General features: G+C 36.6%; 1 protein-coding gene across 6 annotated transcripts in view; it reads right to left on the bottom strand.

The window, feature by feature from the left end:
• The window catches only part of GRB14 (growth factor receptor bound protein 14), a 63,135-nt gene that overhangs the window by 21,307 nt on the left and 14,571 nt on the right, over positions 1–27,257 (bottom strand). For 2 of the 6 annotated variants that reach the window (XM_068687711.1, XM_068687710.1), the window contains exon 3: positions 5,243–5,399. In XM_068687711.1, the coding sequence (XP_068543812.1) occupies positions 5,243–5,399 (157 nt within the window). Of the gene's footprint in view, positions 1–49; positions 5,209–5,242; positions 5,400–22,570; positions 23,000–25,088; positions 25,247–25,613; positions 25,669–27,257 lie in introns of those variants that run through there. The other 4 variants (XM_068687715.1, XM_068687713.1, XM_068687714.1 and 1 more) reach the window with 4 other exon arrangements.

Consider the following 27,257-nt stretch of genomic DNA (forward strand, 5'->3'; position numbering starts at 1 on the left):
GCATGGCGCAGCAGGAAGCAGACCACCTCAACAACTCATCTCTACTCACCTTGCCTGGGGTGTCTGGAATGTCTTCCTGACACCCCCTTCTCTAATGAAGCATTCATAAATTGTAAGCCGTCCACAACATGGGAAAGCTGCCTTCTCCCCTGGACCCTGCTGTCTTTTGAAGCATTTCTCAAACTGCAGATGAACATAGGGCATTTCAGCGTTTTAACGCTTTTGCACAAGCCAGAGATACTGAGAACGTTAGCAGCTGTAGCACTAACATATGCAAAAGGAACAGTAAAAGCCATGAAAAACTAAAAACAAAACAAACCCAAAGCCTACAAAGTGAGTCCTAATGTGCAGATTGGTTTTGAAATAGGTAAAGGGGAAGGGAAGAAAAGACAAAGAACTCAATTATGGGGAATACAGCAGTGGAGGTCAGAATCGGTATTCTTACTACTTTATATTGCTTCTGCAGAATAGATTCTTGAAAGAACTTTCCAATTGCCAAGCAATATTAAATGCATTTATGGGAAAGAATTTAAGAATTTTCCTGTAGATGTGTTGCGCATGCTTAAGAAATGCATACTCTGAGTAATGCAGTAGGACTACTCATATGGCTGGTTTAAGATCCAAATATATGTCTCCCTGCCAATTATAGGGCTTTAACATCCAATCTTTATCATGCTGTCAAAGGGAAAATGCAATTAAAATATAATATAAAAAACATGTAACTCACACAATTTTCTGATCACATTTCCCAGACTTCACTGCATTATCATAAGGAATTTATGAAAAGAATATAAAGAATATAAGAATCTCTCAAACTTGAGACAATAAAAACCTCTTTAGAACAACAACATCCTGATACGAATCTTCTTTTGACACCTCTTTCACCAGTCACTGCTTCATACTTCCACACTGAGAAGTCTGGTGGACAACATCCTTATTGTAGCCTGCAAGTCTACAAGCTTCTTCAAGAAATTTCCAGCTAGCAAGTTTAGAAACAATACACTCATACAGCTAAATTTCATCCCAATATGAAAATATCAAGCTCATGACTAGCAGAAGACAAAGTGCTCATATGATCTACAGACCAGGTATTGGAATGTTAAACTTCTATTGGGTTTAACTGAGTTTTAAGCCCAAAAAGACAGAATGTAAAGATGCTTCATGAAATTTACATTTTGTTGTAAACAGATCAAATAATGCAAATAAAAAACAGAGTAATTCAGGAAACAGAAAATACCCCCAAAATACTGAAATAAAACCAGGTATTTTAGAGGTTTGGACAGATTGTTCTACTTCAAAATATACATTTGTCAGTTGCAGGGGGAGAGACGCTAAAGAACTGAAGCTCTTACTCAAAAACAGCATTTTTTCTTCCTTTCAGAGAAAGCTCTCCTCTGGGATGACATTTAAACCTCTTGCAAGCTTGGCATTGTGACATTTAGGAAAATACCATTTCCTCAAGAGTTACTTCTTGGTACAAAGATAAGGTATTCTGCATCACCCCAATGGACAGGTAAGGATGTTGATACTTTATTTTTAAGGTGTCATATTAGAGAATCTTTTACAATTGATGCAACTTATTTTCTTGACGTAACTGAAGCACTCAGTTAGTATACCCCAGAACACAGTCCTGGAATCAAATTGTCGTGTGTTGCCGTAAGAAAGCTGCACCTTGGTTTATTTAGAAATTTTTTTTTGTCTTCCAGCTAGACTCGAGAGTTCCCTCCTGCCTCTCTACCCTCTATTACCGCTTTCTCTAAAATGCAGACCACCTGCTACAGCCCAAAACAAAATCTTCTTAACTATGGGAAGTACTTAGAGCACACGGAAAAAGATTTAATATTGGAAAGCATGACAGGCCACATTTTAAATAGCTTCCTCTCTAGCCACCCAGTGGGGAAAAATAAATAAATAAATAAATAAAATAAAAAGCAGAAAGGCCCTTGCCTAACCCTGCTGCACAGATAGTGAGTGCTTTGTGTGATTACTCAGGCCAGGGCCACAAGCAGCCTTCCGACGGGCTGCCTGGAGGAATGCTGGCAGCGAACACAGGATGGGAGACTGAAACACAGCGAGGTGCCTGGCCCAGGGCCTCTCAAAGAGGAACCTCGGAAAATAAGCCTGTTGAGCTGAGGCGGCACACGGCACCTGAGAACAGCCGCGGATTTCTGTGGATTCAGCAGCTCGGGACTAAAGGACACCTGCGGGAGGCGCGCTGCCCCTCCCAGCACCGCCGCTGCTCCAAGCCAGGCCCCGATGCGGGGCAGGCCGGCGGTGCGCGGAGCGCGGGTGCCCCCCGGCGGCACAGCGGGGCCCGGCAGCGCCCGGGGGACAGCGCCCGGGGCCGGGGGACAGCGGGCAGCCCCTCACACTGCCGCTCGGGTCCGGGCAGCGCCGGCCCAGGCTCGGGAACGGGACGCGAACAGGCCTAGCGCCCGCCGGGCAGGGCAGTTAAGGCGGGTACAGGGCTGTGGGAAGGCCGGCCGTGGATACACGGACAGCGCGGCTCCGGGGTGCCTTTTGTTTCTTCTGTCTTTTTTAACCTTGGCAGGCAGACACACCTCGCACGGCAAGGAGGGCACGCTCCAATGATGTAATTAACGTCTGTCTTGATTAAAAGCAGAACGCTGTGCTCAGCTCACTGAGATTCATGCAATCATATGTAACTCAGTAGTATTCAGACAGCTGTTAGATATTAAAGAAAATGTTCACTAATTGATGAATGAATTATTAATCACCATCATACTGGAATTTACACAGACACACGCTCACAGTGTTTCTCCTCTTGATACCCATTCATTTAGCTTGGAAGCAGAAAAAGACTGTCCAAATTTCCACAGATATGACATATGACAGTAACAGCAAACAGTCCAAAACAAAGTCAGCATTTGAAAAATGTTTGTTCATGCTATTCATCTAGTGCTTAAGAATATACTAAATGGAAGTCGAGATCAACCTTTCAATATCAAACCTTTCAAACAAAAAACTATCAAACAGTACCATAAAAAAAAAAAAAATCAGTACTATAAAAAAGAAACAAAGATATCTCAAGTTGCTCCTTTCTTTGACTATTTGACTAGTAACATTGAATTCCCATCCTCACGATCTAGGAAATAATTTTTGGAGATCAGCAATTCATTTTTTTCTAAAATTATACCCAAAGCAGCTGGACCACTCAGAAGACTGCATGGTGAATGCATGTCTTCTGACCAGCACACCAACCATTTCGAGAAATTCACAGTCATAGGAAAAGCAACTTCACTGATGATTTGATATGGAAATCTTCCACTAAACCCTTCAGACAGAAGCAAACACGCTATTTGATAAATAAACCAGGAGAAACACCACCACTATAATTCTGGCATAGTTTGTCAAAAGAGAATTCTTCAGTACTTATTACACTACTTAAACACCAGCCACACTATAAATTACAGAAAACACTTCTACTATTTATACAGTAGTCTTGTCTAAAGCCATTTTTATACCTCCTCTTCTGTAGCAGTCAGTCATTTACAGTCTCGACCCAGATTTAACTGTGACCTTACTCTGAGCTGGAAGCATCTTACAACTGATACATTCAGTGCAAAAGGTTATAAATACCTTTGAAATGTTACAAAGCAAGAAAACAACAAAAAAAAAAAACTGAAAAACGTTTGTGGTTGTCTTCATAGGATAAAAGAGCAGAAAAGGGCAAAAAACAGTTCCAGCTTTTGTAGTTCATCCTGAAAATATGGCTGTTAAACATAATACAGGTTGAGATTCACAGTCAAGTTCATTTTACATAAATGCACAAGTTTAGATCCCCTAGATACATAGTTAGAGATTATTTTTTTTAATATCTTTTAAGCATATTTTTAACATTTATTTATGCATTTTTATTTTGAATAGTAAATACTGCAGTTACCAGGTAGCAGTACAATCTTCTTTGAAAATTAGGGCATCCAAGGAATTTTCTTTATATTTTAAAATGCAGGAAGCTCCCCATAAACTTCTGTCTCAAACAACACCTTGCACAAGTTAAAACTGACCTTGAGGTTGCAGAAGAGCTGTGGTAACTCCAGCGCAGTTGCAAAGTTTAAGAATAATATGGAAATTTTGAGTGATATGAAATTCAAAACATGTATTTTTATGTCATTAGTCTTGTTAGATTTTTTTTGATGTAATTCCAAATCAAAAATAAACAAAATACTGAAAAGTAGTGCTGTAAAAGCAAGCATGGTTGTCTGATTAGAGTACCAATTTAATACTACACCCTCACCCAGGCTCACCCAAGCTTCTGAATGCATCTTTTGCTGAATGCAGGCTTTCCTGTGTTCCTTTGCAAACATCCCCCTTCTCCATGTATTTAACTTGTCTTAATGTGCTGCAAAATCATGTCTATACATTACAAAAAGGTATAGAGACCATAACTTAAAATTATAGTCATAATCTGAAACCACAAATCAGTTCTTTAAACTGCATAACTGTATAATACACATAGAGGTCTTATTTGCTTGCTTTTTGTTCTTTTTTTTTTTCTTAGGGAAATGCTGATGGTGTGGAAGGAGTTTAAAGAGTTCTAGCCACTTAAAATACTAAGCATAAAAGCACTTCAATGCAAGTTCTTTGATTCATACCTGGAAGTTGAAAAGAGTAGGTTTGTTTCACTTTTTAATTGGTCTTGTCCCAACAACACACTAAATCTAGTCAAATTGATTGTATTGAAGGAAAATACTGATAGCCTACTCTGATGTTGTTTCTGAAGATTGAGTTCTGTTGTCCAGAAAGGACAGCACTGTGTAACCACTTTCTGTCCTTGATGTCAGAAATTTCACTCAGATGTGTTGGGGATAACAATGATTTTATTTGCAATGAAAATATCCCAATACTTGCTAGAGGTAAGCAGGAAATACCAATGGAAGAGGAAGAACTACCAAAGAAAAGCAAGGAAAAGAAAGGAAGAATTTGCAGAGAGAACCTTAATGGTCAGTGTCTTCCAAATCACTCTTCCAGGTACAGATGAAGCAGAACAAGACAAATGTATTGTGACAAAATTTACTTTACTGGCATGCTAACAAAGAAATAAAAAATAAATACATAAAAAAGGAAAGGAAAGAAACAGAAACGATCCCTCCGAACAAATTCACACACACTCCCATCACTCCCATTACTTTATTTCTAAGTGTATTAGAGCTATACCTTTAAATGACAAAAATGAAAATACACCTTCTTTAATGCCATACTGTTGTATAGAATGTCTTACCTAAACCTGTGTGAGTAAGGTGCTCAAACAGAGTCCAGTTGTGGTCATCAATATAGTGGTTCTTCAATATCAACAGCTGACATACATCCCTGGCTGTTATATCAGTTGGGACTTCCAAAGCTTTGCTAGTATCATCTTCACTATAAACTTTAATTACCTGCAAGAAATAAAAGTGCTGAAATATCCATGAACTTAATATTCAGTTAATCCAAGTATGTTCTTTTCTCAGTGTCATTCACAACAGACCAGAACCTATAAACATAAGATGCAGTACTAAAGACATCTGATTCTCTCTAATGCAGTTGAGTATGTAATTGTTATTGAGAACAAAACAGTTGAACAAAGTGTATTCACTACTAAATTTGATGACTGGACATCCCTTATCACAAGACACAATATAGACTGGTCTGTCTGCTTTAAAAAAAAAAATATTGTAATGGATAAGTAAATAAACTGCACATTCTTATATAAGCTAAAGAAGAAATCACAGAGGATAAATGGTGAAACTAAAAGATTCTGTGAATGCAGAGCTGTAGAAAGAAGTCAGAGCTAGTTGAAGGAACAGCACTTGGATTCAAGATCATCACAATTCTGTAGGTAATAGAAATAAGGGATGCTACAGAGCTACTTCAAGTTTTCACTGGCAAGAACTGGAGCTATGAGTTCTATTTATTTATTTATTTTAAAAAACACATATATACACATATACAGAAACAAAACCATCAATACAGGAAAGAGTTATCATCATATTAAGACCGGGAAAACAAAAAGTCCTGAAAGACCTACATGCAAAAAACAGAGCAAAGTAGACAATTTTTATTGTTTTATCTTGGTAGTTTTTCCAAATTACTTTATTCTCTTAAGGGTGTTTGGTGGGGTATTTGGAAGGAGGCAATACAAACTTTCATGACATGTCTTTGTCCTTTTAACTTTTAAATTTCATTAAAAATTCATATTTTTCAATATTGGTACACATTTTAGAGTCCTGAAGAATTGGGTACCCACTAAGTTCTTGAAGAGGTGCACCTTTGGCTACACCTGCTCATGCTTAGTTTCAAACCAAAAGAACAAGTCTTATTGCATACAGACTGCTGGAAAGAAGATGTCAATTTCGATATTTGTTTTATTTCTCTGCAGGAGAGTGAATCAGATTAATCAGCAAGTTGGATGGAATAGACACAATTCACTAGTGTCCTATTGTCAGAAACTTTGCACAGGAACTAATCCCATTTAAGTCACCAAAAAGGGTCATTTAAGTCACCAAAAAGGGTGTGTTTTTTTGTTGTTGTTGTTTTTTTGTTTTTAAACAAAATGATTTTAAATTCTTCACAACAGTCCAGAAACTCAGTATTAGGTTGCGTTTTTTCCTTTTATTTCTCTTTAAAGAGTATTTTTTAAAAAATAAAGTAGACAAAACTCAAAAAATGAAAAATATTGAGGCTTCTGATATCAGGATCAACTCTTATTTGTTGTCATGTATATTGGAATAGTGACATAGTCCCTAAAACAATACAGATGTTTAAGATTTAATTATAAACACAAACATTCAGGTAAATATGTGAATTAAGAATAGAAGACTTGATATAACATTAAACATACCATTACCATTAATTACCACTGTAAATCCTTGATTAAACATCAAGACACAAGTTCTTTAAAGATGAACATGCGTGTGTATTCTGCTCTAGTGAGGCCACACCTCAAGTAACGTGTTTAGTTTTAGGCCCCTCACTACAAAAACGTCACCAAGGCCCTGGAACATGTACAGAGAAGGGCTATGAAGCTGGTGAAGGGCCGGGAACACAAGTCCTGTGAGGAGCAGCTGAGGGAACTGTCTGGAGAAGAGGAGGCTCAGGGGAGACCTTAGTGCTCTCTACAACTACCAGAAAGGAAGCTGTTGGGAGCTGGGGGTAGGCTTCTTCTCACACATAACTAGTGAGAGGACTAGAGGGAATGGCTTCAAGTTGTGCCAGGGGAGGTTTAGGTTGGAAATCAGGAGACATTTCTTCTCAGAAAGAGTAGTCAGGCATTGGAACAGGTTGTCAAGGGAAGTGGTGGAGTCACCATTCCCGGGGCTGTTTAAGGAAAGGTTGGACCTGATGCTGAAGGACACGGTTTAGTGGGTGACACTGGTAGTAGGTCTATGGTTGGACCACATAATCTTGAAAGTCTTTTCCAACCTTAATGATTCTATGATTATTTTAAGTCAGGCCTCTATTACTACCTTACTAAACTAATGCTCGTTTCAAGCATCTAAGGAACAATCAGCCACAGATTGTTGTCTCAACTTGTTACAGCGGCTCCTTCTCTGTTTTGTGCCAAAGTTGGTAGGCAAGTCAGCTGCGAGTTCCAACTGTACATCCTGGCACCTGCTTCCCTCCAACTAATGGCAGAAATCCAAAAATAAATTTAAAAATAATTTTAAAAAATCAGGCCATCTCACCCATGCTATCCTAACATCTGAACAAGAAGAGCAGACTCCATTTGAAAACCACTTACATATTAGAACACGCTGATGACCATACTCCTCTCAAAAAATAAATAAATAAATTTGCTTTTCTTTATGTAACTACAACAGTTCTGTTTCAAACTCTGTCCCAGCATATCAAATCAGCATGAAGTCCATGATGATTTGCTTTAATATTTCAGCTCATCATCTCTGCTCATCAATCAACATCCTCAAAGCAGCCTTCTAGAGAAAATAGGCAGGCCTCAGAGAAAGTTAATCCATGGTCTCCACGGGCCTAGCTACAGCAAAGTACTTACATGTAATAGAAAAGGCAAAAAGACTACATCAATATTAAATTAAGGATCAATACTGGCAAAACAACAATGGCAGATAGCTCTTGTTGGTTTTACAAGATTTATATGCTTTAGCAGCATTCCCACTGTTAAACAAGTTAGACTGGTAACAACAGTCTGCTGGCAGCATGGTTGTTCCATACACAACTTAAACCCTTACTCCAGTCACACACAAATGATGGTTTGCAGTTCAAGATAAACTGGCATGAAGTATTTAAATCCATTAAGTGTTTACAAGGATTCAAAGACAAAAATAAGAGCTGTCTGGCAGGGTACACTGTGAATGGGGTGGTGGGCTGTACAGTTGAGTAGACCTTACGACCTTAAGACATGTCCTATTCTGGGCAGTACTAAAGGGCAGACAGCTTCATTAGCCTCTGTGTCAGGCTGATCTAAAAAATTTTACAGTCTTAAGTGCCAGGAGAGTGACATTATGGGAGAGGGAAAGATACAGAGAAGATTAAAGTGACTTTCCTAACAATTCTCCACATGCTTCCAATAAAGCCAGGACAAGGATCCACATCAGCTAGGGACACTGTGAGCACAAACTAGTGCTAGTGACTACGGTTTTCTTCAGGTGCTCATAAAGTGAGGTGTTGTGCTTGTTTTACAGCAAGATCACGTACAGCCCATGTTGAGGCCCTTGATGGATGATTTTTAGAGAAACTGTTTTTAAAAGGGTTAAGAATCGCAGTGCAGATGACTAGACTCTTATTGCTGAAGAAATAGGAAAAAGACATTTTAAAATGCTGAAGACAGCAACACAAGTCATGATAATGAGCTGCATGCAGCCATTCAACCTGGGGAGACGGAAGCCTTGGAGGTGGCCTTGGACTACAGCAGCACGACTAAAACAAAACAACACTACAACAACAGGAGAAAAAAAAAAAAGTGTTTGTATTCTTAGAGTTCTCTCACCTGGCTTTCTCAGTATAGGGAAATAAATCCTGTGCAAGTCTAGGACAACTGATCACCCCAGCTCATAGCTACGACATGCTACTTTATAAAATACAAATGCTGTGCCCTTTCCTATTCCTTCCAAGAGATTCAAATACAGCAGGAGACAGCAGACAGGCAGTCACCTAACAGACCCTTCTGAACTTCTGTTACAGTCTTAGTTTAATGAATTGAATGTGATGGTGTAAATCTCATCAGTTAGTGTGACCTTTGAGGGGATTTTAATTAGAAAAAGTTGCTCTGTCCACACTTTCTGCTGTATGTTTGAAGCAACATCTAGCATAGGATTTGCTCTAAATGTATTTTTTTTCCATGGGGAGTGAAACAAAAAAAAATCAAATCAGCTTTCCATTGTTTCATTGCAAATATGATGCAATAGATACCTTTCTTGCCAGAACTATAGGATGCTCTAAGACTTAAAGGGTGGCAGGATTATGCTAAAGAGCCAATTTTGTTGACCTCTTATAGGGATGAGAATGCTTGAGTAACCACTTCTTTACTTTTATTAGCAGTTACCGCTGTGCATTAGTCTGATCAGTCATCCTCTCTCTCATTTTTTCCCCTAAACTTTTTTCTCAAAAGTATCACACAGGAAAAGAGATGCTAGTTGAGAACAAGCTATCATTCATTTTCATTACCATATAGTCTCAAGCTTTGTCCTATAGCCAGCCATGTAATTTGCCTTGACTATATTTATTAGAAGACTGTTAGGAGAAAAAAAAAAAAAAAAAAGAGTTGCCTCTATTGTGCTCAAATCTTCTTTCCTGTCTAGTTCATGAATACACAGATTTTAGCTATTCCCAAGGCCAGAAGAAACATCTCAATAGCTTCCATTTAAGCCATCAGAAGTAAGAAATTAGCAGCTCCAAGATCTTCTTAAAAGAGGAAAGCACGAGACTAAGCAGGACAAGTATCAATCATTTTCATTGTCTATGGGACCTGGCAAGGAGGTACAGCTTACCTACCCATCCGCTTTCCTTTTCAATAGATTATAAAAATCAACCAAGATCCCACTTCACATTTATTCCTCCAAAAATTCAATTGCTAAGAAATGTTTCAAAATAAAATACATTATTGTTTCTATTTCACTCATCATCTTAACTCAGAATCAGTGTTGAAAAATGTAACAGGATTTAACAAAGAATAGAGAAAGGAGACACTATCAGAGTAGGAAATAATGACAAGGAGAAAAAAAAATTAGAAACTGCTTAAATAAAAGGGGTATAAGTAAAAGAGCATATAAGGTAATCAGTGTGGGAAGAGCAAGAGAAAGCTGGACTCGACTCTCTCAAGTCTCCTTCCACACTCAAACATCATCTACGCTACAATAATTAAATAATGTGTTCCATAGATTTTTAAGAGAGGGTGTCCAAGTCTCTGATTCTTCAGAATTTTCAAGCCATCTGTTCTGGAAGTTTCAATCTGCAGAAATGACACAAACATATGGAAAGACCGTACCCTGCACTGAGCAGTTTTAAATTTCAAACTAAGTCCTGACTTGTGAAAAAATCCAGGTAGATCCAACAGAAAAAGAAGCGCAGAGAACATGGAGTCCATATTTAGGTGCCTACATCAAATAACCTGAGTTACAAGATTTTGGTTGCAACTGTATGGCCATGAAATCAATGGATGACCAGCATCTTTAAATATGTATCAGGCCACTTCTATTTATAAAGATACAGGTATCTAATTTTAGCTCATCCATTCCTCTCTTTTTCTCCATTAATAGAAAATTACATTTAACATAAATGGGACTGAAATTGTAATGTAAGTAAAAAACATGCAGAATTATTGTATGCAAAATCAGCCTTTAAAGAGTCTTATAGTCCAGGGTGCCAGATGTCCCTAGAGATCTGCTTGATAAAATGCTAACCTTCGTCATTAGTATTAACTAACAGGCTATTTTTCTGTTCTCAAATTTCCGATCTTACTCCATGGTAGACAAAGCTTTTGTTGTTTTCGTTTTCTTTTTATTCTTTTAACTTACTGGTATTAGCAGAGGACAGGGGAATTTGAGGTGTATTTGAAATTGGAAATTGAAGTGCATTCAACTTGGAAATTTCTGGCATTCCGAACTATTTTACAACTTCTAGTCTGACTACTTTTTAGAGAGCCTTTTTATAAGAGTGAGCAAAAATTTGGATTCATAAAACTATTCAAGGACAGATTAAGTCAATTATTTTTTTAAAAAATAGCATGCTGTTAATTTTGTGAATGCAAGACTTTCCCTTCAAATACCCTAGACTACAGGTAGAAGGCCAGCTTCCAATATTCTTCCAAAAAGGAAAATTCAAGACTGAAAGGTTTCTTACAGTTTGTAGATGTCTATATCTATAGTTTGTTTTTTTTTTTTTTAAATGATACAATGATTAACTGTAGCTGCTCATTGCAAAGCAACTATTTACTCCATTGCCACATCATGAGCTTTCAAAAATTTGTCCTGTAGATGTCCCTGTGATGTCCCCTCTCTTCTGAAGGATGGTTCACAAGGCACTCCATGATTTCTGCTCAGATTTGTCAATGTGTACAATTGGACAGGCAAGAATTGTCATCCATTGATTAGGGACAATTACCTGAAAGCATGTACATGGGGGAAGAAGGCAAGTCTGGAACAAACCTATGTGAAATCCTGGTTACAGTGAATCCTGACTTCTTACCTAAAACAGTATAGCTTCAAGAGAATTTCAAGACATGAAGTGAAATGAAACCATCATCTTTTATAGCAGGACCATCAACCCCTTTAAAGGGGAAGTTGAGCACCTTGTACTTAAAGAAACTGAACGTAAGTTAAGACTCCACTCACAGACAATGACAGAAAATAACAAAGAAGGAAGTAACTTCCTTAAGAAGGAATAACTGCTCTCCCAAGTGACCAAAAGTAAACTTTGTACACATTTAGCTGTTATTGACAGATGGAGTTAAGGTCCCACAAAAAGCACCAAAGATTTAAATGTACCAATAATTAATTAAGTCTCTGTCTTGCAGTGAAACCATGGTGCCAAGAAAGGAAGTACAAAGTCTAGGAAAAATGCCTATTTTTCCTACCATGACCTAAAACACATTGAATTTTTCCAAGATCTACCAAACAAACATTCTGTTAGGATATTACGTTAGAAGGTACTCAAAAATGTTTAAATTCATGGTAATAGGCGCATTATCAACTAAAACAATTTTTGTTCACTTTCTATGAAAGCCCTCTGACAAATTACTATGGCAATTTGGCAATTATCTGTATCATTGAGCCCATACAATCACCCCCCTTTGCTTGACTCTTAGCATTATCTTGTCCAATCCAGCATGAGACTGACCATTCTATGAATGGAAAAAATCACACATGCACACAAAAATCTGAACAGCAATATGGAGAAGTAACAAAAATATTTGAGGTTTCCTGTACACAAAAAAGGTCCTATTCTGAGTTTCAAAATAGGCATTTTTCATCTGAATTTGGGCAAGTGATTATTAGTCCCTCAGTTTCCTTTTTGTAAAATGGGGCAAGGGAAATGAAATCTGTTTCTATACAGCAGGGTAACAGATTGAACTCATTAAGATTTGTAAAGCACTTAGACTTCCTCTTATGACTACTGCTCTAGATGTGTAAATATGTTGTATTATAAAGAGGGAGGTTAAATTATGCAGATCTCCAAATTATAATAAGCTATGTGCAAAAATATAGCAGCAAAGTTCTTTCAAACGAAGGTTATGACAATCACATTATGATGTTAAAAAAAATGGCAGAATGAGGACAATGCTGACATGCAATCATCTCAAAGACAATGTCAGTAAAACTGAAGAGAAACAAGGTTTGAAAGACAGCGAGAGTGTTAAAATATAAATACCATTATTTAATCCTGAAGTTTATACATACACTTTTACAATATTGGTCAACAGAAGCAAAAAAAAAAAAGTAATACAAGTTATAAAATATTTCAGAATTTCATATAAAACTGAACAAAAGGCAAGGTCTAGAGAAAGCAACTTCCATGCTTCGGACAATTAACTCATAGTGCAACTATTTTTAGAGAAAAAAAGTGAGATTATTTTTAACTATTAGCTATAGTTATATGACACTTCGCTCAAAAAGTTACTATAATTAGACCACTAAATACCAACAATTACACTGTGAAGTTCAGTATACTGTAAGTAGGAATTGCAATAATAAACAACATACAGATTAAACATTGCAAGTGAAAGATTCATCACCACCACCAGCCTTCACCACAAAGAAGCAAATCAAGAGTAAAAAATGCAAAGTGATGGAAAAAAAAAAACACAATAAAGCCCTTAAAAAATGCACAGATTTATAAATAAAGTGGAGGGGGAGTACGGGACAATTTATTGAAATACAGAGTCTCAAAATATTCTGCCTCTCTTGGTTGTGGGTTGTTTTTGGGGGGAGTTGTTTTCTTTTTTTTTTCTTCTTCAGATGATGGAGATTCCAAACAAGAGCAGCTAAAGAGGCGTTTTAAGTACAACTTGTAATATGTGTATGAGTAACTAGGAAGCTGTGAGGGAATTTAAACATCATTGACAAAAAAAAAAAAAAAAAATCAAATAATATAATTCCATGGAATAGCAGAAATCGGAGAAAATTAGCAGGTTTGCTAGATGATTCAGCAGCCAAAGGATCACTTATACAAGATAAACACACTGCAGAGTAGCTGAATGATTTATTTGCATTAATTATTCACAGTGACTTTGGAGTATTATATTCCCAGATCTACTCTTTACATGTGAAATCAAACTGCTGCTTTAAAAAGAAGGGAAACTGGAAATGAAAAAGCAAACAACAGTTAAAATACGGTTATACACTCTAAAACATAAAGAAACTTAAATGGCAAACCTCAGTCTATCCTAACATAAATGGAGGCTGAGACTCCATCTCTTCCTTATCTGATGAAGATGGCATATAAACTTCTGTTGAGTCCTCGGAAAGAGGAAAAAACCATCTGCTACACAAGGAACATTGCAGCAGATTAATTTTGGGGTGTTGCATTGTGAATTTGTGACACACTGTTGTCAGGCAGATAGGTAAGGATCATACCTACTTTGTCTCTTCCTAGAGAAAAAATCCATTCTATTAAAGTTTTCTTCATTTTGTTCACAGCAGTTATTAGAATGGTTTACAGTAATTACCATACTTCTGAAAAATCTTGGTGATTTAATGCAATTCACACTGATTGGCATCCATAACTTTTCCAAAGTCCTTGAAAAGAATACCTATCATGAAGATTGAACACTCATGGAGTTAAAGACTGCAGGATAAAAGGTACATTGAAAGTGAATTGTTTGTTTTTAGAATGGCTGTTTTTAAATTCAGACTCACGTTAACCTCTGAATCAGAGTGGAGAACCCATTTCTTACAAGCCATGATAAAAATGAGTCTTGGTTATTTTTCATTACATGACTGAGCAATGCTAAATGCATGTATTAACATCTGACAAAGAAGTATCTAAAAATCACCTTGGTCCTGAGAAAGGCAGAAGTCTCCCAATTTCTGTCTTCTATGTACCTCTTACTTACAGCCAACTAGTCAAACATAGATCACTTCTCAATCTCAGTGCATGGTACATATGGACCCCTGGTTAATATAAACCCAGTACATAGACATGTAGATCTCAATTACAGTTTTACATCTTCCTATACACTAAAAATAAGTTAAAAAAAAAAAAAAAAAAAAAAGAAAAAAAAGTAAAGAAAATAATCCAGTGAAGCTTTAGTAGAATTCTCTAACCAAGGAAAAGTAATTTTAAAATTCATTAGAGAACATAACATAATCCAACTTTAGAACAAGTACATTCATATGCAGGCTATTCTCTTCTCTACCACTATGTCTTAGTGTCAAAATCCTCATGCTCTTGGTCAGTATGTTCAGCCAATACAGTTCACAGTACAAAACTTAAGTTATTGCCCCAAACTAGAAATATGGTAGAAATTATCGACATGCTACCGTACCTTCCAAAGAAGTCATATACAAAATTCAGGGGAGAAATGATTTTTTTTATTTAAAGCCACTAAAGTACACCTGTATTTTTTATTTTCTGTGTACAATAAAGTTAAGGGCAGAATGTTATCGGTCTTATGTTTGACTAGCTTGTCCCTATTTGTGTCAAAGCGTTAACATTATTTAAATGAGGCTTTCTGTATTTAATAGTTCAGTTTGTCCAACATATCCTTCGCTTGTCAGAGATAAATAGAATGCTGTGTTCCAGCACAAGAGAAAGCAAATCTGTTACTGCCACATTCTGGCTGCACTCTATGTTTCTGAAGAGATACCAGCTATAAAAAGAAGTACCTATTGTTTCTACCAGGGTTTTCACACTATGTTGCTGGTTTCTCAGCAGAGCATATCTCTTGCTGAAGCAGAGAAAGACTAAGTCTCTAAATAATTTGTTTTATATGAAAGTTCTGGCTTGAACTACAATACAGTTTTAAATCTAAGAATACCTTTGTCATTGCCTTTATTACTTAAGTATTCTCCTGGAGGTCACTAGAGGAAAAAGGCTGTAGACTCAGTAAGACTGAGTTTTAGATTTTCAGCTTAATAAAATTCAGTTTGTAAATTTTCACATCATTTCTAGAGTGGTACAAGGAATTTTGAGAGCAAATATAACAAAGGCTATGTAGGTTAACCCATCATACTGAACAGTTGGTTTAAAATCATAGAATCACAGTATCATTAATGTTGGAAAAGACCTCCAAGATCATCTGGTCCAACCATCCACCCTACCACCAATATCACTCAATAAACCACATCCTTAAGTACCACAACCAATCTTTCTTTAAACACCCCCAGCGACAGTAACTCCACAACTTCCTTGTGCAACCCGTTCCAAGTACTTTGCCATTTGGTATAAAATGATGAAAACTGCTCTGCTGGGTCAAACTACAGCAATCTTGCAGCCCAATACTGTCTTTGGGTATCTGTTTCTAGTCACTGGTGCTATACAATGGCAAGGTATGACTGCTATAGAATAGTTATTCTGACAGAATGTTTTATCCTTCAGCACTTTCCAACATCTTTCATTTCATTTGCATAGTATTGCTCCCTGAAGCCAAGGCATAAAATCCAAATAAAGTGTAAATCCTGTAATAAAGCTAGCAAGCCTACTCAGACCATGTAAAACCTTCAACTAGACACTCACATTAACACAGATTTGTCAGCAAATTTTGCTGACAAATCCAAGTCGCTACAGGGAGCACCTGGGCTTTTCCTATATCAAAGGCCAAAACTTGATAGTCATCTAATGCAAAACAGTCATGAAAACTAGTGGAACAAAAAGAATATTTTAAAAGGATGATGTTGTAATATAAACTAATCATAGAAACTAATCATTTCAGTAATTTAATATATTTTGACAATATTTACCTATAACCATGTGTTCTAAAAGGACAAGTCCAGACCAGACAAGACAAGTCCAGACCAGACAAGTTCAGACCAGACAAGTTAAGTCCAGACCAGACAAGTACAGACAAGACAAGTCTGGACAAAACCAGACGAGACAAGTTCAGAAAGGACAAGTCAAGTCCAGACCAGACAAGTCCAGACCAGACGGACAAGACCAGACACGTCCAGACAAGTCTGTACTGGGTCTGGCTGGAATGTTAACTTTCCCAGCAGCAGCCCATACAGTGCCGTACTCTGTACTTGTAGCTGGAACAGCAGTGTTATCACACCAGTGTTGTGTCTACTGCTGAGCAGCAGTGGCACAGCATCGGGCCTTTCTCTAACCCTCCTAGGGGGTGGGCAAAAAGTGAGGAGAGAAACATCACTAGGGCAGCTGACCTAAACCAATCAAAGGGATATTCCATACCATGTGATGTCACACTCAGCAATAAAAGGTGGAAACAGGAAGAAGAGGGGAGGGGTGGGCTCTTGTTAGGAAAACGTCGGTCCTCCTCTCGAACACCGGCTGCGTGCGTTGAGGCCTTGCTTCAAGGACATGGTCAATCATCACTCATTTGTGGGAAGTAGAGAGTCATTTCTTTCCTCTGCACTTCCATATAGCCTTCATTTATTTTGTTTGTTTTCCTCCCTTCTTTTTATTTTTCCTTTTCCCCTCCCTTTTCCTCTTTCCATTTTTTTTCCCCTTAGTTAAATTGTTTAGTTCATGGTAGTCTTTCTTTAATTATTATAATTATTTCCCTTTAATTAAATTATCCTTATCTCAACCCGTGAGTTGTTCGTTGCTTTACTTCTCCCCCTCCTCATCTAAAGGAGGGGGAGTGAGAGAGCAGTTGTGGGGTTTAGCTGCCCAGCACGGTAAAACCACCACAAAGACAAGTCCAGTCCAGACAAGTCCCGACCAGACCAGACAAGGCCAGACAAGTCTCGACTCGACAAGTCAAGGCAAGTTCTAGAGCTAGAAAATGGCCAAGTACTTTCATCAATTGATGAAAAAGCTGTTTTGTTGTGTTTTTTGTTTTGTTTTCTTCCTCCAAAGTATTTTCTTCCTCCAAAGGATTTTCTGCCAACAGAAAAGGCTTATGAGCAGAGTAGGGCACTAAACACAGCCAATTTCCTTGGTTACTGTATGAAGGATGTTAGATGTTCAAAGAAAGCATGAAGAAACTGAAAAATGTATCAAAGGTCTGTTCAAGAACTGAAGGCAGAGTGCAACATTAATTGTGCCTCTAAACCTTGTCATACTATACAAGGGACAAGTAATGACCAAGTGTATTAAACCACTAAGGTTTCTAAGAGACATCCTAAAAGCTCTGCACACTCATTATTCACTCTCTTATACATACACACACATACATCCCCACCTACCTTTCATGGCAATATGCAATATAGTGGTATACATTTTAATTTCCAAGATCATTGATGGTTTTGTATAAAAAAAAATATATATAAAATGTGATTGCTCATAGGCACTGGAATATCACAGGGTAGGGTTCCCCTATCCCTCCTCACCCCTTCGTACTCCACCCCCCTCAGTAAAGTTAGTCCCATTTTGGTTTCATTTATAAATTTTGGGATCAATTTGACACAGAACAAAAACTTTACTGCTTCTAAAAACATGAAACCAGTAAGTATGACTGATCAAGTGGTGTGTGACTGTTTGAGAATAAAGAATGCATTCTCAAAGCAAAAATCGGTCCCAGAACCTTCCTAAAGTATAGTATCAGATCTGTATTTGCTTGGCCAAAACCTTCCTCAGAGAAAGTGCTGCGATACTTCCCCTAAGGAGGCCCTGTCAGTAGGTCTCTCCTTCACAGTTCCTGGGCTTAACGAGGCGTAACCAGACCTCTTCCACAAAGAGAAAATGCTACTGTGCCACCCTCCTCCTTCTTTATCATCCACAATCTGAACTTCCAAAATCACGTCAGTCTCTGTCATGAACCGGTAACTTAATATCTGCAACTGAAGTATGACAGATGACTGAATCTGAGGCAGATCATCCTTTCATAGCTTACATGAAATTTGTATGCTCCCTCAGACAAACATCTGAGGCAACAGGTAAGCACCTATAGAAATAGTTCCATGCAATTTTTATGTATTATCAAGAGGAAATGAGTGCAGCTATCTTAGTACATGTTACTTGCCACAAAGGTGGCAAGACCTTCCCTTGAAACTATGTACTAGCTTCCCCTACTAGCTTCCCCTTCTGGCTATTTTAAACAAACTTACTTCAAAAGCAAACTATCCATCTCCAGCATTGAGTTTGTGTCTCTGCCCATTCCTATACATATACATGTGTGTGTGTATATATATATATACACACACACACACATGCATTTCTGTTCCTAACCCTTCTTCAGGCTTAACATTTTACTATTTGTATCAAACTCTGCACATCCAGTATCAGTACATCCAGAATACACCCAGTAATTTAAATAAGATCATTAAATCTATACTGAATTTCCAGTCAGGCCCATTGTATTACTTTACCTAGTGGTTATTCCCAATATTTTCTCTCACACCCCCCAGCAAGTCATGAAGAAAAACATTCCACTAAAAATAAGATATAACAGCAATTCAAAATGCTTCACCTCAACCATCAGGTCTCCTGACCACTGTTCCCAAAGTCTTTAAAGCACAATCAAACCCATCTCTTACTTTTCTCATGTGTTTTCAAATCTTTGTATGATGTTACTCTTTTATTACACTGTACAAAAGAGAAAGAGGGTATGAGTGGTGTTTATGCATCTTTGAATGACTATTTTTTCCAAACTGTCCTTATGAGGAGATGCTGCATACATGAATGCTTTGTCTGTCTCCAGATATTTCTATTTAATGGCACCATTACCATATCACTTAAAGTGCATTTATGTAAAATTCCTGGATTAACACATTGGCCTTTCATCTCAGGGAACCCAAACGCAAAACTGAGAAATTACTTTCACACTCCTAGCCTTGCAGACAGACATTGATAATTCTCAATACAATTTGGCTTAAGTGACCATTTCTGCTTGGCAGGAGGGGTGGGTGTTCATTAAAGCAGTGTGTGATTTCAGGCCAGAAAAAATGGATGGAAGAAAGATCCAAGAGAATCTTGAAAACTGCTAAAATCCAGGATTGTCATAAGCATGCAATCTAAACCACATGCTCATTTTCTAATCATTCTTCTCATATTCAATTTATTCTTCTAACTATTCAATATAATATTTCTTCCATTAAAAAGAAACTATGCAATCTCTTCAAGAATCACTAGAAATTGTTCAGCTGCAATACATACTACCTGTGTACATAAGGCCTTCCAACATTGTGTGACCTAGTGTTCTAGGAAGTTCCCAACTGCTGTAAAAAAAAAAAAAAAAAAAAAAAAAAAAAGCAATTCTGTTTATAAACCTTTCATCCAACATCAGCTGCTTAAGTACTCTTCTACTTATCACACAACAAGTCTAGCAGACCTGCAGATTTTTATCTTGAATAAATGACTGGTTTGTAACTGACTGTAAAACATTGTTTTGAACGCATTATGACCTTTTAAATCTAATTTCTTAAAAACATTTTTGTAAGAGTAAGGAGTTATTCAAACAAAAGATTAAAAAAGGACATTTACTCTGTGGTGGATTAATTATATGTCTAGTCTATATACACACTATAAATCTGGTTTTAATAATATTCGATATGCATAATTCCCCATGCTTATTAAGCAACTCATTTTTCTGCCCGTGCGAAAAGACCCCTTGGAATCTAAATGAGGCCCTGTAGCTTTAGTTAAAAATATATTACTTAAGAATAAAACAGATCAACTATGATACGTACTTCTTTTCTGATTTTAAAATAAAAAAGTATGAAAAAAATGGACAAAACATAATAGTTACTTAGAATGAAAATGAAAAAAACATTCAAGAAACTGGTAAAACAGCCAGGCTATAACAATAAAAAATGTCACTTTTTGTGAGGGAGGAAAAAAAGATTCTTTCAGTACCATAACTAAACTAAACTTCTTACATAAACACTGATGCTTATGTTAAAGAAGTAATTATTGGGGATGATCAATAGCATAAAATATTACCTTATGAATTACTGCTCAATTTTCTCTTGACAATGCAATGCTAACATAACATATTTATATTGCCAATGTCCAGGTTCTTCTTACATTATAGAAAATAGAATTGAAGATCACTTTTTACATAGAGCACTGCAATTTCAATGTCTAACAGAAATACTACTTAAAAGCAGTATCCCAAGCAATTGATTTCAAGGCACTACATACCAGAATAATAGATTATGACTGAATTGCATTTCTATGTTTCTAATGTCCACAAAAAACAAATTCACACATGTGCATGCATGCATGCACGCACACATATTATCCCTTGCAAGCTAGCCTCTTTCTTGCCTGCTTCCTGCCTGCCTTCCTTCCCTGTAGTATTCCAGTTTCAGGAATTAGGGTAGTGCTACAGAAGTAACAAAAAAAGCGCCTTGTGAATGGAGAGAGGAGATATATTTGCAGGGAATTCTACTGGCATAAATATAACCATCATGAGCAAAAACAGGACACAAATTTGGCATACAGTAAGCCCTCAGGGAGGATACACACCTCTGAGAACTTCTGCAACTGTGTGCAATCCGATACCTACCTACCTAATTCAATATCCTGTGCTGCTTCCTCCTCCCACATCCCATATTTTTATTTTGGGCTTGCAAAGCGCACAGATAAAAAGAAGTAAAGCCAATAGGTCATTTGATAGTAGTGTGAAAATATTTGTGTTTTAAAATAGGAGAGAATGCACAGAAATCTATCTCACTCACCATGCCTTAGGAGAGAACAGCAAAACTTTAAGTTTGCTCAGAGAATGATGCTCATCTCTCAACAGCAAAAAATGAAACACAATCCATTAAAATATACAGTACAGTTAAAACTGAGTTTCCTAGCCTTCAGAATGTTAGATTGAGTGAAGTTATGCATCTCTCTCCTCCCACATAGCACCATGCACTGCTCTGTGCATACCAGAGGAGTCCAATACAACTACACACTGCAAGAACAAAGACCTTCATCTTCCTAACATAGAGATAACCAAATAACAGCTGAAAATAAAACAACTATGACAACTGAAGATTTGAGGACTGGGAGGCAGGGAGAAAGGAAGGGCAGGGAACCACAGGTTTGGAAGAATGTGAGCTGAGAAGCTAAACTTCAAATTTTTTTTTGAAAGATCATTTCTGTAGAGTGCTCTTACACAGTATCTCTCTCGTACACATCTTGCACATATCTGAATCTGAAAGGAAAGTTACTATACCAGAAAAGTTATATATGACCATGTAATTAAGGTAACACTAAAACTGCATGTTCACGGGCTTCCTCTGCAACTCAAGTGATAAATTAATCTGAAAGAACTCAAAATACTAAATCAATAACAGCTATGCATTCATATACTATTTTAGACTCACTGCACCTACGCCATAAGTATATGCTGTGTTCTATGTAAAGTAATAGTGAGAACCATTTAATAGCATAATAGAGATTAATATTGCCATACATCATACATCCAGAGTTACACTAAACAACCCTAATTTACATAGGCATAATGGTTTTGTATTACTTCCACACTTTAGTGAGATTAAAGGGAAAAGGAAAAAAAAAAAGAAAACTGCTACACTGGCACTGTAGCCCGCTACAGTGGCTAGAGCAAAGCACTGCACAGTGTTACCCTGATTCCCAAAGTACATGATGAACCATCCACTACTAAGATGCTAGCCAGACAGTGTGAGGAAGAAGTATGTTCTGTTTAAAGCTGGTCAAAAATTTTTGTCAGTGGACTCCAGTTATCTTTCATTAAGATCAGTACCTTATCCTTTTGCAGAGGTCTATTTCAATATTCTGAAATGCAATCATGATACTCTGTATTTAAGTACTACATTAATCTATAATCAAATTTCTTCCATAAATAATTACAGAATTGTGACAGAGAAAAAAACACAGTAACAAAAAAATATATATAAATATAAATATAAATGAGTATTATGTTCACATATATATCAGGGAAAAAATATTACACAAAAAAATAGAATGTAAATATAGCTATGTTTATTTAAAACAGTTTATTTACACTAAGCAAATGCATTATCAACTCAAAATAAAGTTAGTTACAAGATCGATTTAAATGCCATACCCGTTTCTGCAGAGTTATTGGCATAACTGCAGGCAATGTCACTCTTCTTGAAGACAAACTCATGTCTGCTTTTCTTAGAACTTGACAACCTTCACTCAGGTGGTAACATGAAACAGAACTAAGTACTTTGCAATATTTCTTGAAGCCTAACTTCTCATAACCCAAATCCTGTAGAGTCAGTGCAAAGAAAAGAGCAAGAACGCAGTTAATGTCACTCTGTTTATCTGAATCCAGTCCTACTCAAAGGCAATTACATAAGGCCCTGGGGTAGGACTAACCAGGAATCAACCAACCAAAGAGCTTAAAAACTTGTCTTCTGTCCTTGGGAAGGCCCACACTGATATCTCCGTCTATAAAAACAAGCACAACAGCATGCATTTCTATCACTCAGAATCCTGTCTTCAATATCAAAAAAAAAAAAAAATGTTGAAGATTGTATTCTAGCAATTTTATAACCACCTCTAATGGTTACAGCAGTAATGTTTTTTTCCTGGTCTCTTTCACCAAATAAAATAAGCTTCTTTATCAGTGCTCCTGATAGGAGTTCCTGATAGTTTCAGGAGGGTAACTGAGCATAAGAATAGGTGCACTAAATCCATTCCACGTTTCTTTATCAAAGAACCACCTTTATTCAAAGCAGAGGCAAAAATCCCCTTTTACTTAATGTAATGCAATTTCTACCTTTGCAACACAAAGGCTTAGAAAAGTGGTAGGTAAAATGTTACAAGACTGAGTATTTTATCAATTCAAGTTGTTGATCACCCCCACTCACATATTTACTTTACGCATTAAATATCTCACTAAAAAGCCTGGTTTCATTAATCTGCTTAATCTTAACCAATAAAGTCTGAGTTTTTTCTTTTATGTCAAAAAAATTACTTCATTGCTCACGTGAGGTAATCTATAGTCTTTTCTAAGGGTCATACTTAATAGCAGAAATGTTTTCTATTCTGTTTTCATGCAGCATGAGTAAGCAAAATTCTGTTGTAAAAAAAAAAAAGTTAGAACTGTGATATCAGATACTTGTCTTACAATTCTTGATCAAGCAGTTCATATTGAAAACTTTGCTCACCACAGGTGAAGGCTGCAGTCGTTCTGCAAAATGATTCATATCAAGTATTTGTAGCATTTCAAAAAAAACGATACCAGTTATGCAGACTACTATAGTTTCATACAAAGTTACTCCAGAGAAACTATTTAGTACACATCTCATTAATTAGACATCCTAGAGGTGTTGAGAACTGACCTGGAAAATATTAAAAACAACCCATGCCACAACTCACCTTAACACACTGATAGTGTTTTTCCCTAATTGGAGGCAAACACACCCTTTAGTGTTTGTCTCAAAATGTGTCTTGGCTCCCGGACGTAAGAAATTATGTACCAGCAATTTAAAGATTAACAATGTGATTTAATGTAATTTGCTGTTGTGAGAGTTTTGTAAGTGGAAAAATTACAGAATAAATTACTGATACCAGTCAGATACTTTAGATTTCATAGATTCAAAACATTTATTCTTGTGCTCGATTACCTTCCTGAATCCAAAAATCAGTAGATTTCTGGTATATTTTGTTGATGGACAAGATAAACAAACTCTGTAAACACAAGAAAAAACAAGAGCAACAACAAAACACTCCCTCCCCAAAAACACAACTATTTTTACCTGCAGTTCAAATAATAATAAATCACTAGCAAAGAATAGGAAGTAAAGACAAATATTTTCCTAAATTTTCAAACCTGTTGTCCTTGACTGTGACATACAGGGTAGAAAAAAAAAAAAAAAAAAAAGACAAGAAACTCATGCCAATAATAAAGAGGTTTTGTTTGGAGACAAACATTTAATCCTTGTTCAGTTAGCTTTATGTGAAGAGCTTTTAATAAAGCCATCAAAACAGTGAAAAATACAGGAGGTATTCGTCATTTTCATGTTTCAATAATAAGCATTCAGTTTTAAATTTGACTCATTTTACATTGAGTCTACAGCAGCAGCAAATTCATAGTAATTGATCTTCTAGATATTACATACTACACACTTACTTACTGCTATTTTTCTCTCTGAAGTCCAAAACTCTCAAGATTGTTTTGAGAAATTTGAAGAATAAACATGATCTCCAGCATAATTGTTTGTTAATTCTGTAACATTCTTTTCCACTAGAGATAGCTATGATAAATGATTGCAGTTAGGTTTTTACCTTTCAGGCACACAGCTTTTATTTCCTATGAGCACATATTCCCAAGATTTTATAACATGACTTCAAAATTTTGCTGTAAGATTCAGAAAACAATTTGCAGTACCAGAGCCTGTTCCTGTAGGAATTCTACTCCCAGGAACATTATACATGTACATATTTGCAGCACCAGACTAAAAAAAACTCCCCTTACAATCTTTTTTCCCTGGATCTTATGGGAGGAAAAAAAAAAAAAAAAGTTTGGGAAACAGTAATTGTAAACCTTGGTGCACTGCATTAGCGGCTTCATTGGGAAAGAAACAAAACTAGCCCAAGCCTTTTTTTCTTACCGCTGAGTATTGAAGGTCCTTGTCTCTTCAAAAGCACATGCAGCTTTATGTTCTATGAATAATACTGACCTATTTGTCTGCAAGGTGAAGCAGGGAATTATTTTCCTCAGTGAGACTATCTATATTTTATCTTCTCCAGCCAGATATACAAGTCAGACCTATTTGGAAAGTAAGCAAACACCTAAGTGTTGTCTGACTTTTGTTTCAAAAAGCCAATATTGAGATCTGATTTTATTTTAAACAACAAAAAAAATTCTACAGTCATTTACTAGTGACAGTACACATCAGATGCACCAAAGATACTAAAAGGAACATCAAGAAATACTTTCAACTCTTAAATTTCCAAACACAAACACTGAGTTAATAAATGTTTTGTGTTTTTTTTAAATGACATTTCAACTTCTGAGGGCAAGCCTTGCAGAGTCAGTTCACCATATGAGAGCCAAGATGAATTCTGTTGATAAACGTGAGATACAAGACAGCTCTGAAAGCAAATTATGCCTTCAGGCAAACATACATAATCACTTTCTTTTCTAGAGGTAAAAGATTTGGCTTGTCCATGCCAGGTATGCAAACAATTCTGATTTCCTTCTTGTCCACCAGATCCAGCTCACTTGCTTGAGAGCTCTGTAAAAATGGATTTGTTTATGCAGCTTTTCACTCCTATTTTTGTCACTCAGTTACCAGATACAGTTCTAAAAACACTCTTCAGATACTTTTTAGATACTTCAAAATACAAGCAACGTCTACTTCTTGCCACTAAAGAAAGCACGACTAAATTGAGCGGATAAGAACTGAACAGCTCTTAGTAAGAGTTAGCAGCTCCAAATACATACTTTATATCAACATATGCAACACAGATATCCTGCTAGCAGAGGAAGGTCAGTGTTGTACTTCAGGCACTGGATAGGGAGTCACAACAGCTGATTTTATTCCTGGCTCTGGCAGACATAACAGGAATGTGGGCATTTATAAGCAACAAGCAAAGCAGAGACAGGTTTTGCCTCTGTAGATGAAAAAATAAAATCCAGACAACATAAATTCATTAAGGTTTAAAAAACTAACCAAACAAAAAAAAACTTTGACACTGCTTTTTTTATACTCATTTTACCTTTAAGCTAAATCAGAAGGTTATTACACAAGACCAATGTGAAGCCAGGTAGGTTATTTTTCATACAGTCTGCATTTGTGTTCATGTCTGCTCAGCACAAATGGTGACTTGTGTCTCTCTACTAAAGCAAGAATCAGTTATACCATCAATATGACCGTGGAAACATATATAGAGTATTTCTTGCATAGGTTTGTCAAATAGCTGGGTTTTTTTGGTTGGTTGGTTGTTTTTTTTACAACTGAAATAGGATTATCCCACAGGGGGAAAAAAAAAAAAAAAAAAAAAGGCTTCAAATTGATGTGAGCCTTTCTATTCCTGTAGTCCCTTAAACAAAGAAACTTAACAAGGTCTTATGCCTCAAAACAGAATATACAGCGCACCCTCCTAGAGGGTTGGTAATAACTGATTCTATGCAGAAATGATTGCATTAACACAGAATATATTGCCTGTAAAGCAACATAAGTATAACTTATCTAGGGATTTCACAGTCAAGTTTGCACCATCATCTTTTTTCCTGTCTCTTCATACAATTATCCACCTATTTTATACTTCTATTTTAAGAATAATGCACTTTAAAATAAAAAGAATATTTAAAAAAAAAAAAAAAAAAGAAACAAAACTAGCACAATTCATAGATTTAGTTCTTCCTCTTTCAGACTTTCCATGTATGAGGTAGGCATTACAAAGAACACATCACGATGGAGCAGTTTAATGGCAAAGCAAGATAACTGCAGATCCTAAACCCTGCACTGAAAAGCCATCTCCAAATTTGTTATTTCATAGTTCTCAGTAGATTGCTGTTCTTTTGCTGGCAAAGCAGTATATACTGCACAAACTCTGAACTCCTTTTTAATGCTGTCCCTGAATTACTAACCCATTCATCAGCTTCCTTCTTCCTCCTGGTTATAGTTATGGGTCAAATTGACCCTTACACATACACAAAACCAGATTCTCGGATAAAAATTCTCAGAGACTATTGACACTCAAGACTACAAGCTGGTTGTATTAGAAAACAGTTTTCTTATCAAGTCTTAGTTTTACAAAGGAAATTGCATTTA

Source organism: Anas acuta, chromosome 6 (genome assembly GCF_963932015.1).
Source record: "Anas acuta chromosome 6, bAnaAcu1.1, whole genome shotgun sequence".
Classification (NCBI taxonomy): domain Eukaryota; kingdom Metazoa; phylum Chordata; class Aves; order Anseriformes; family Anatidae; genus Anas; species Anas acuta.